The sequence below is a fragment of the Leptodactylus fuscus genome, chromosome 11 (genome assembly GCF_031893055.1).
Source record: "Leptodactylus fuscus isolate aLepFus1 chromosome 11, aLepFus1.hap2, whole genome shotgun sequence".
Classification (NCBI taxonomy): Eukaryota; Metazoa; Chordata; class Amphibia; order Anura; family Leptodactylidae; genus Leptodactylus; species Leptodactylus fuscus.
In genome coordinates this window covers 73679806-73692161 of record NC_134275.1, presented here as the reverse complement: position 1 = coordinate 73692161, position 12356 = coordinate 73679806, and the positions used below count along the sequence as shown (strand labels likewise).

Below are 12356 nucleotides of genomic sequence, written 5' to 3'. Positions count from 1 at the left end.
GTCAGGCATGATGTTAAAGGGAGCTCCCCCTAGTGGGCTGCATGACTTAGGCACTGTGTTCCTATTTACATCATGGAAGACAGATTTGCATATTCTTCCCATGATCCCTCAGTGGAGCGTATATGGCGTAATAAGACTCCACACACCTACATGGTGGTCTCTCCCTAAGGAGTGACGATATCCCCTTAACCCTGGTATTATCGAGGCACTTTATACATGAAATACAGATGGATCTACAGATATAATATGGAAGGACACCGAGGGGGCTCTGGTGTTCCACCTTATAGGTAATACATTAAGAAGTGGATAAATCAATCCCCCCATAGATACAACATTCAGGTACTGCTGCTGGCCATGAGCATGGTCATAACCAAGTTACACCCGGCATTAAATATACTGAATGATCAAACCCCTCACAGATACACTAGAACGTTTCTTCTGGTGTTACGTGTATGCAGTCTCCTGTACAGCTCTCAGGACACGTCCGTTTTATAAAATAAAGCTTTCTTAGTACTGCAGTGTGCTATCCCTCTGTTATTCCTCCAGGAAATATAGAAACAGACTAATACCTGGGCTTTACCATCCATCTTGTCAAGGGCGTGTGACACTTATTATACTCCGTCCAAGCAGTGCATTCAGTGTTTGGGTCCATTCACAGGGAGGAAAAGGATGAGGAATTTGGTGTGGAATTTCAGCGCTGAAAAAAAAAACCTCCGATTCCTCTTTCTGCTAGGAACCCATTGAAGTCAATGGGAGGCTTTTTTTTTTTTTTCAGCGCCGAAATTCCACACCAAATTCCTCCTCATTTTCCTCCATGTGAATGGACCCCTTGACTATACAGGGACACTGCTATTGGCGTTGCAACAGATAACAACCAATTGTCAATTTCTCCGTATAGTTTACATGGAAACTACAAGTTACCACATATAGATTAGCCCTATATAAGGAGGTACAGTCATGGTGGGTGCAGAGGTATGGCTACTGGGCCCTGGAGCCTAGGGGGCCCAAAACCCTCTCTGCAATATAAGTGGACACCAGCATATAGACAGCACATGGTAAGTGGGGCACACGTTACACCGCCACATTACACACTTTGCATGCAGATCCGCAGCACATCAGACTGAAAATCCACAGCAGAAATCCAAGGGTAAGGCCGGGTTCACACGGCGTATTCTGACTCGTCATTTGGTACGTAGACGCCGCAGGAGGATTTGCGGGCCGTATACGCTCCCATTGTTTTCAATGGGAGCCAGTACCGTACACGCTGCGCTATTTTGTGGCCGCCGCAAAATCACGGCTGCAAAATAGCGCCGCGTGTACGGTACCGGATCCCATTGAAAACAATGGGAGCATATATGGCCCGCAAATCCTCCCGCGGCGTCTACGTACCAAATGACGAGCCAGAATACTCCGTGTGAACCCGGCCTTAGCTGCAGATTTCTTTTGTGGATTCTGCAGCAGATTTTTCCAACATAAGAATCTTCCATCTGAACAGAGTCTTAATGCGTGCATGGAAATTGTGATCAAGGCAATGAATGACATGGAAAACGATGGCGATTTTTATTTCGTCTAGTGGGTTGACTTATGAAGATACCACCTTTTGATCATATGGAGAGAGTCTCACCCTGTCGGCTTCTTTCCGAAGACGTACAATGCATACATTTACATTGCCGGCTCCTCTCATTGGCTTAGATTTACCTCCGTGACTGTTTATGCTGAGCCTCTCTATGTCATTTATCACAATGGCGTAAGCTGTAGATAGATAATTCCAAGGAGACTCATCCATCTCTGCGACCAGGCATTTCTATAAGCACTGCCAATGGCGCTGGCTCCATCTTGGCGCATTCCTCGCCTACAGAGCGTTCAGTCTGTGCAGAAGTCATATTTCACATAAAGATGAATAAGTCTCCATGATAAGATCTTTCTATCATGCTGTCACTGACAGTCTGACGGCAAAGTGCACGGGCAGGATGAAAGTGTCCCTATTGTGGAGAATGTCGTAGAGCTGGGTCATATCAAACATAACATATACATGGACCCAATGCTACAAATGCTATGGTAAAAAACCAAATGTAGATTTCCCATAAGCTACGAGAATGATTATACTAGGATAATGCATTATCAGCAACTCCTGCATGTACACATTACTAGGAGACGTCTTCTGATAAGGAAGGACTATGTCTGTATGTCTGCGGGGAGTATCACATTCTCTGCTGTTTCCATACAGGTGCTGTCAGCACAATACATGTTCTGCAAGGAGACGCTGTTGGATGTGTGTCAAAAAGTTTCACAGTCAATCCTAAGGCAGGGTGTCTGTGCCTTCAGGAGAACGGGAGCTGGTTACACACAAAAAGGACTTCTCGCTCATGGTTCTTCAAGAGGACTAGTGATGGTCACATATTAGAAGGATTCCTCATTCATGGTTCTTCAGGACAACTAGAGCTGGTCACACAAGAGAAGGACTACTCATCTGTGGTTCTTCAGGACAACTAGAGCTGGTCACACAAGAGAAGGACTATTCGTGTATGGCTCTTCAGGACAACTAGTGGTTCTTCTCATCTTTGACCAGCTCTAGTTGTCCTGAAGAACCATACACGAGTAGTTCTTCTCGTGTATGGTTCTTCAGGGTAACTAGAGCTGGTCAAAGACAAGAAGAACTACTCCTGTATGGCTCTTCAGGACAACGAGGTGGTCACACACGAGAAGGACTACTCCTGTATGGTTCTTCAGGACAACTAGAGCTGTCCAAACATTAAAAGAACTTCTCATTCATGGTTCTTCATAACTAAATGTGGTCACACTAGAAGGGCTTCTTGTTCACGTTATAACAAACTTTTAGGTCATGCCACCAAAAGAGATCACCATGGCCGACTGAATAAGTTCATAGATATTTGCCTTTAGCAGACTTCTTTCAAGTTAAAGAAAAGTGGCTGGCACAAAACGTCTAAACCCAAACCCTTGTTCTGAACCTCACTAGCTACAGTTTTGTGGTGTGAGTTATAATGTAAACCTACACCAGTTCCTGGTCATGCCACTTTAGGCTGAGGTCACACATCACAGGTAAAGCAGCGGGTTTTTTTTTTTCCAGATTTTGGGAGTTTTTTTAAGCCAAAGCTAAGAGTGTCTTCAAAAGGAACAGAAAATATGAAGGAATCACTTATAGGACTCACTTCTGTTAAATATACTGCTGGATTTTGCAACAAAAAAAAAAAAAAACACAGCTTTTGTGACTGTAGGGTGCATTTATATGTGGCAGATTTTATTGCAGAAATTTCTCCAATAAAAAGGTTATCTTGAAGGCCAAATTTGGATGGAACTGATTTTCAGTGGCCAAAATTTTTGTACTGCAGTGGTGAGAACCCTGGCGATTAGATACTTATCCCCTATGCTGTGGATAGGAGGTTCACGTTCTTCATAAAATACGCTTTTAAGTTTTATTCGCACAAGACTGAGATCCTTTCAAATCTGCTCGGACACACGAGAAAAGGGCTGGTGGAACCTGCCAGGTTATGCGTGTATGTCATTTCCCAAACGTCCCCCGAAGGGCAGATGTCGGGGAAAGAGAGTCTGGCACATTGGACTGCATTATGTACAATCCTTTGTTCCCATGGGTGATAAGACGCTGCCGACAGCTCTCACGTACATGGCCGGCAGTTTAAACTGTCAAAAAGAGAAGCGGCTAAAACCAAAGACTTATATCACAGGAGACGAGGAATCTGAGGAAACCGATTTACTATTATTATCGCCCGCTAGCCTTCAAGCCATGCAGATCTTGTCACATAGTAAATGAGAAGCCGGGACTGTAAAGGTGTCCAAGTACTTCAATAGCTGTCAGATTAACACACGTCCATAGGAGGGCGATTCCTTTGTAATCTTCCCTGCACATGCAAGCTCAGCATCAACAGGGAGAGGTGAGTAAGTTGTGGCAGACTGGTTGGATCAGGCGAGCGCTGTTATGTGCAAGATCACCCCAAGATTCTTATAAGACGTCACATTTGGAAGCTTGTAGCGGGTATGTTCTGCTCTCTACAACTTTATTTAAAGGGATTGGCCATCTCTTTTCTAAAAGATTCATTTGCGCTTTACATAGGGGAAATACATTTCAAAAGTTTTACTTGAGTCTTCCAGGGTCTCTATTTGAAGCATTGGAGGAACCATACTTGTGTCTACATGTCCCCCCAATCCCTGCAGATCTCAGCATTTGTGCCTGGTGACCTCTGCAGACAATTCCAGGCCTCAGCGGTGACCTCTTCACAAACGGAACATCATTGGTGAGACCAAGTTACTCAAGCGCCATTTATGAAGTGCTTACCGCCTGTGATTGGCTACAAGGGTCACCTGACGTAGCCGGGACGTCACTGTGGGGGGCCCGTAAACAGAAGCTCAGCGTTTCAGAAACTATAAATGGAGAACCTGGAAGGGACAAGTATTTTTTTTAAAATATTTTCTCTATGTTCAGCACAAATTAGGGAATGTTCAGGTTATCATTATTTAGCGTCCGTTGCTCTTATCTGTCATGGGATGAGAGCAAAGGACATAAAATGACAGATGCAGATGGAGCCTCCTCTGTCTGGTGTTTGTCGGCATTCAACCCATTATAAAAAAAAAACATGGCGGAAGCTTTCAACAGTAAACTAAGGTGACAGACGACGGCGTCCATCATGTTATTTACACTGGAGTCAATGGGACAGCTGTGATAGTTACTCTGCAGCAGTTGATGATGGACGACCATAACAGACATTATTACCAATGGCGTGAACGTAGAATTTTTTTTTCTTTAACGCTACATTTTCTGCTAGCTGAGCAAAAATCAGCTTGCCGAAAAAACAAGAATCCTGCCTGATCTTCCTACCGAAGTGAGTGCACGTAACGGGGCACTGGCTTTTGCATCATGGGGTCACATAACAAAATCCTTCGTTGCAGATTTTGCTGCAGCTTTTTGAACCAAAGTCACGGTAGGCTACAAAAGGAATGAGAAATATATAGGAAGTTCTTATACTTCTCCCTTCTGCTCAATTCACTCCTGGCTTTGGCTCAAAAATCCACAGCAAAATCTGCAACAGTTTCGCAACTAGTGGATTTATCTTTAAAGTGGTTTTCCAGGATATACATTGATGAGCTATCCTTGGAACAGTCCATCATTACGTGATCGGGGTCTGACACCCAGGACTCCACAGATCAGCTAGTGGCCAAGGGCACATTTTGCCTGGTATTGCAGTTCAGCTCCATTCAGCTGACCCGTGGGGACCCCAGATGTAGGACCCCTACCCATCATAAACGGTTGATGACAAATCCTAAGGATAGGTCATAAATATGTCAGTCAAGGAGAACCCCCTTAAAGGCAATGTTGACAGCTCCAATGTGCAAGCACTGGATTCTCACCCAGCTATACTATCAATCACTCGGGTTCTTGCTGCCAAAAATTCTGGAACCCCAATGGACTCCATTACAGTCAACGGTGCCCATCAGCGTCTGCATTCATTTGTTGGAAATTGTTACGACAGATCCTAAAGCTGTCCGCACAGGTCTGTGTATGTGACAGATGGGGAGTGATGGATTGGGCATGCAGAATTGCAACATGTCTGATCACGAATAAGCATGCATGTTACGGGGGAGTCAGGAGAGAAATCTGCTGGACATCTAAAGTATATAGCCGACCGTAGAAATCGCTGCACGCAATGTAACAACTTTGCAGAAGCGGATGACTCGAGGTCTCACATCATAAGGTGATTTCTAAACCTGCCAAGCGCACATCATGTGGCATCACGTACAAACAACGCTGCTCCGAATGACACATTCAGCTCTGCTATGTATACGTTCAGCCACCGAAACAAAACGTATAGAATACATAATATTCACGACCACAGAGCCAATGACAAGTATGCCATGTGTGCATTGGAGGGGAACAATAGCGTACAGAGAGAGGAAGCAGCGTCTGCTAACACCTACTGTGTACAGAGAATAGGGAAGAGCAGCAAACAGAATACAAGGCTCATGTGTGTAGACTGATGGGCGGCCACACAAGATGTGCCACTCCGGAGAGTAAATAGGCAAATAATCAAAGGTAATGGAGACAAGGTCCTAGTGCGGGAGCCCTCCAGCCAGCAGGGGGGTCATTCACATACACACAAAGCCCAGGACCCTGCCGATTACAGGTACATGCAAGCCCCTAATGAAGGGGAGACATGTCATGGACTGACGCCGGAAATACTGTATAGAATAAGAGGTTATGATCCACGTATGGCGACATCTGACCATCTGCTGCCCGCTACACATAGCCATAGAGATTAATGGCCAAGCAGAGGAATCTGCCAATTGCACATGACGGTATCTGATGATATGGGAGATGTCCTGCCACAACCAGGGTGAGATATCGATTATATCGGAGGAATATATTACTTGGTACAGCGCCAGCTTTACCCTCACCAAGGAAACAGGGGCAGAGGGAATACCCAGCACTGCAATGCATGATAGATATTGGCACCGGCACACAGGGGGGAATAACAGGGCGCCAAATATTCTACAGGCAATGGAATAGACCATAATAAGATCAGTATATGGAGGGACGTAGAGCGCTAGTATAATGTCTGCCAGCTGGGTTATGTAGGATGTATTATTTATACCATGGCGCAAACTAGGATGTCAGGCATGTGCGGTCAGTATTAGGCGACTTGTAGCTGGCGCACAGACTGATGATACAGGAGAGATGGAGGGGCACATAGTGGCACCACCGGGCACATAGTACTCACCAGGCGGTTGCAGACCTGTCGGAACATTGCGCTGTCACATGTCACTCTCACCAGCTGGCTGCCAGGATGAGGGGCATTCACTGGGCATCAGATGGCTCCTCCAGGTGTGGGTGCAGGGCTGGACTGGAAGAAGAGCAAAGCCAATCCAGCAGCTCCAGTGTGTGTAAGGCACAGGACTAGTGGCGCCCCCTACAGGCGCGCTGCCCCTGCTGCATCCTGTGCCCCCTACAGTCTCTGGTGCCAGGAAATGAATGATGAGGTGAGTAGTAGAGACTGCAGCATGTACACAGCTCCCGCCTCCTCACTACCACCATGGCTTCCTCCTCCCCGCCCCTGACAGAGGAGTGCCCGCACCGTCCTGGCTACAATGGAGCGGCTCTGGCAGCTATGACGTCACGGGAAGGGGCGCGGCCGAGCACAGGGGGGCGGGGTCTCTTGCATCACAGCTTTGTGCTGTATAGAGGAAGCGGGAGGCGAGAGCTTGTGTATACAGAACTGAAAGCAGTGACTGAGGAGTGTTACATGGGACTGACTGCATGGTGGAGTGAGAGGAGTGTTACATGGGACTGACTGCATGGTGGAGTGAGAGGAGTGTTACATGGGACTGACTGCATGGTGGAGTGTTACATGGGGCTGCATGGTGGAGTGAGAGGAGTGTTACATGGGACTGACTGCATGGTGGAGTGAGAGGAGTGTTACATGGGGCTGCATGGTGGAGTGAGAGGATTGTTACATGGGGCTGCATGGTGGAGTGAGAGGAGTGTTACATGGGGCTGCATGGTGGAGTGAGAGGAGTGTTACATGGGACTGACTGCATGGTGGAGTGAGAGGAATGTTACATGGGGCTGCATGGTGGAGTGAGAGGAGTGTTACATGGGGCTGCATGGTGGAGTGAGAGGAGTGTTACATGGGGCTGCATGGTGGAGTGAGAGGAGTGTTACATGGGGCTGCATGGTGGAGTGAGAGGATTGTTACATGGGGCTGCATGGTGGAGAGAGAGGAGTGTTACATGGGACTGCATGGTGGAGAGAGAGGAGTGTTACATGGGACTGCATGGTGGAGAGAGAGGAGTGTTACATGGGACTGCATGGTGGAGTGAGAGGAATGTTACATGGGGCTGCATGGTGGAGTGAGAGGAGTGTGACATGGGACTGCATGGTGGAGTGAGAGGAGAGTTACATGGGACTGACTGCATGTTGGAGTGTTACATGGGGCTGCATGGTGGAGTGAGAGGAGTGTTACATGGGGCTGCATGGTGGAGTGAGAGGAGTGTTACATGGGACTGCATGATGGAGAGAGAGGAGTGTTACATGGGGCTGCATGGTGGAGTGAGAGGAGAGTTACATGGGACTGCATGGTGGAGAGAGAGGAGTGTTACATGGGACTGCATGGTGGAGTGAGAGGAATGTTACATGGGGCTGCATGGTGGAGTGAGAGGAGTGTTACATGGGGCTGCATGGTGGAGTGAGAGGATTGTTACATGGGGCTGCATGGTGGAGTGAGAGGAATGTTACATGGGGCTGCATGGTGGAGTGAGAGGAGTGTTACATGGGGCTGCATGGTGGAGTGAGAGGAATGTTACATGGGGCTGCATGGTGGAGTGAGAGGAGTGTTACATGGGGCTGCATGGTGGAGTGAGAGGAGTGTTACATGGGGCTGCATGGTGGAGTGAGAGGAGAGTTACATGGGACTGCATGGTGGAGTGAGAGGAGTGTTACATGGGGCTGCATGGTGGAGTGAGAGGATTGTTACATGGGGCTGCATGGTGGAGTGAGAGGAATGTTACATGGGGCTGCATGGTGGAGTGAGAGGAGTGTTACATGGGGCTGCATGGTGGAGTGAGAGGATTGTTACATGGGGCTGCATGGTGGAGTGAGAGGAATGTTACATGGGGCTGCATGGTGGAGTGAGAGGAGTGTTACATGGGGCTGCATGGTGGAGTGAGAGGAGTGTTACATGGGACTGCATGGTGGAGTAAGAGGAGTGTTACATGGGGCTGCATGGTGGAGTGAGAGGATTGTTACATGGGGCTGCATGGTGGAGTGAGAGGAGAGTTACATGGGGCTGCATGGTGGAGTGAGAGGAGTGTTACATGGGGCTGCATGGTGGAGTGAGAGGAATGTTACATGGGGCTGCATGGTGGAGTGAGAGGAATGTTACATGGGGCTGCATGGTGGAGTGAGAGGATTGTTACATGGGGCTGCATGGTGGAGTGAGAGGAATGTTACATGGGGCTGCATGGTGGAGTGAGGATTGTTACATGGGGCTGCATGGTGGAGTGAGAGGAATGTTACATGGGGCTGCATGGTGGAGTGAGAGGATTGTTACATGGGGCTGCATGGTGGAGTGAGAGGAATGTTACATGGGGCTGCATGGTGGAGTGAGAGGATTGTTACATGGGGCTGTATGGTGGAGTGAGAGGATTGTAACATGGGGCTGCATGGTGGAGTGAGAGGATTGTTACATGGGGCTGCATGGTGGAGTGAGAGGATTGTTACATGGGGCTGCATGGTGGAGTGAGAGGATTGTTACATGGGGCTGCATGGTGGAGTGAGAGGAGTACATTTTATTTATATAGCGCCAACATATTCCGCAGCACTGTACAATTTATAGGGTTCAGATACAGACATACATAACAAAGAACGTCATTTCACACAATGGGACTGAGGGCCCTGCTCAAAAGAGCTTACAATCTATGAGGTAGAGGGGGTGACACACGAGGTAGCAGGGGCGGCATTGCTTATACAGTGTTCAGACAATTTTGTGCATTAGGAATTGTGATAGGCTTGTCTGAAAAGATGCATCTTTAGTTTGCGTTTGAAACTGTAGAAGTTGGGAGTTAATCTTATTGTCCAGGGTAGAGCATTCCAGAGAAGTGGTGCAGCTCGGGAGAAGTCTTGTATACGAGCGTGGGAGGTTCTGATAATAGAGGATGTAAGTGTTAGATCATTGAGTGAGCGGAGAACACGGGTTGGGCGGTAGACAGAGATGAGGGAAGAAATGTAGGGAGGTGCGGCTTTATGGAGAGTGTTACATGGGGCTGCATGGTGGAGTGAGAGGAGTGTTACATGGTTGGGGTCTAGGATCTGGGGACCTGCACCTGTGTGCCGGGATCTCTGGTACCTGGAAGGCTGACATTTGTGAGCTGTTGTTGATCCAGACCTGGCGAGGCTGATGCCCATGTGCTAGTAGTCAGGTTCCTGGGGGCTTGTCATATATGTGTGTGGGGGTCAGATTCTGGTCCCTGGGGGTGGCCTTCTGTGCCTCCTGAAGGGCTACTGTCTTCATGTAAGTGGGGGATCTTTGTTTACATAGAGAGATAACAGACCAGACTTTATCAGCAATCTCCAAATAGCTGAGAGGGTCCTGCTGGCAAGAACAATTTAATATGGTATATGAACATAAATTCATAACAGTTGTGAAGCCGTGTCATTTACCGGGATTAAAAAGTAGCACAAACATACAAACTTTTACATTTATAATATTAGTAGGATAGGAAGGATGTGTTATATTAGCATGTATAACTATATACATTGCGACTGGTGAAGTATACACACGGACCTATTGATATCACTTGTCCCCCACTTAGTTTGCATTGACCTGCATAAAAGACAGGTACATGGAGATCAATGTGGATTGCCCATTTTTGGCAATCTTGGTCCTTTAGTCTATTTATTTTGCCCAGGTCCTTCATGTACACCATGTCCGCCTCTTTTCTTATCACTGCCTTACTTTTAGGCTGAAGCCCTACGTTGCTGAAACGCAGTATAAGAAATACTGTTGTGTACAATACCAGCAAAGTGAACAAAATTCTGGCTAATCTCATCCAAATATTGCATTAAAAAAATGTGCCAATTTTACCTGCAGACACATGAATGTTTTCCCTATAGACTTGATAAGGGAATAAAAATGTAGCAAATAAGCAATGAAACACGCTGCAGAAAAAAATTGTGCTGCATTTTTTCTGCTGCGTTGTTTAGCTGCGATTCGCTATAGGGGGCCCTTAGCTTTGACAGTATTAGTACATCTAATCTAATCAATATTGTATAATGGAAAGGTTTGCACCTCTTCTGTGTATTCAACCTGCTACTGGTTTTGGTATATAGACTTGGTGAGGTCTTCCAGATGTTTCGGTGGTTTATCGCCTTCTTCAGTGGGAGAAGATGGGACCCAGTCAAGTTGGTACAATTGCAGAGCATACATGTAGAAATGCAGTAAGTGCAATGAGGGCTCAGACAGAGAAAATCAATAGGACATGGCACAGACAATGCTGATGTGTAGCGGGAAGGCACGTAGTATGGCTGCAAGTCTGCTTGACCCAGCCTGTAATGACATATTCTCATGAGTAATGCAGTGTCCCTTTAAGTCACCAGACAAGCTAGTCTTGTTTCCTTGACATGGCAATAAAATCTAGACCTTCGCTCTACATTTTTTTTCACTGTTGTGAAATACAATACTTCTCAGTTGTATGCTCAGTCATGGAAAACAAATACTTAGCTGACGTCTTCCCTCTGGCGCTCTTTTAGTTAATATTCTTTGTGACATCGCTGTGGCTCGAGAGTTTTGTGTTGGGGTTGAGACTTGTAAAACCCTAAAGCTGTATACACATTAGCTAAATGTTTCCCTAAGCCTCCATTTTTTGTCAGAGCCACTGACTTTTTATAATTCTTTATAGACAGTTTCCAAATAAGCAATACAATAACCAGGCAGGGCCGGAGCTACCGGACCCGCAGAACCAAAGCACACAAAAAAAAACATGTCCAAGCGGACGCAACCGGACAATGGGAAACAGAGGCCAACGACATACCTATGACCACCAAAAAGAAAGAGGGGGCTGGTTGTGAGAGAAGGGACAACCCCGAGCTCTGTCCACCAACCCGCCAAGTGCAAAGACACATCAAACAGCCAGATCCCTGTACGCTTGGGTACAGCAAGCCCATACACTGTTGCATAATATGATGCAACAGTGTATGGGCTTGCTGTGAAAATATCTGCTGCAATTTGTGCACATGTGGAGCATCTCCTAGAGTGCACATTGTCTCATTGATATTGGCTAGTATTCCTGTACGCTTGGGTACCCTAAAACAGAGTCCAAGCCTCCATGTAGGCCTCCCGTGCATCCCGATGTGACGCCGTCAGGTCCTCCATGACGCTGATTTCTTCTACTTTATGAAGCCAATGGCGGAGGGAAGGGGAATTGGAGGATTTCCAGAGCGCCGGGATGCATGCCCTGGCAGCATTGACCACGTGACGTAGAGATGACTTATGGTAGGTAAGGAGAGGGAGGTCTGAAAGGTGAAGCAGTAAGAGAGCCGGTGAATATGGAAGAGAAATTTGAAACACCTGGCTAACCATCCTATGAACGTCCTCCCAGAATTCACAAAGCCTAGCGCACTCCTAGAAAATATGCAAAAGGATTCCCTCCTCCGAATCACAGCACCAACAAAGAGGATAGGAGGATGGGAAAATCTTATGCAATTGCGCCGGTACGTGATACCACCGCGCCAGGATTTTATAGCCCGCCTCCTGGTACTTACTGACTATAGAACTTTTATTGGCGAACTCAAGAATTCTGGTAATTTGCGAGTCAGGGAAAAACAAGTTCAA

The 12356-nt window shown here is 47.0% G+C and overlaps 1 protein-coding gene across 2 annotated transcripts in view; it reads right to left on the bottom strand.

Annotated features, from left to right (window-relative positions):
- ATP11C (ATPase phospholipid transporting 11C (ATP11C blood group)) overlaps positions 1-7066 on the bottom strand; it is a 104864-nt gene extending 97798 nt beyond the window's left edge. For both annotated transcript variants that reach the window (XM_075260236.1, XM_075260237.1), the window contains exon 1: positions 6750-7066. In XM_075260236.1, coding sequence (XP_075116337.1) covers positions 6750-6776 — 27 coding nt within the window. In that variant the 5' untranslated portion in view covers positions 6777-7066. The remainder of the gene's footprint in view (positions 1-6749) is intronic.
- Positions 7067-12356: the final 5290 nt, after the last annotated feature.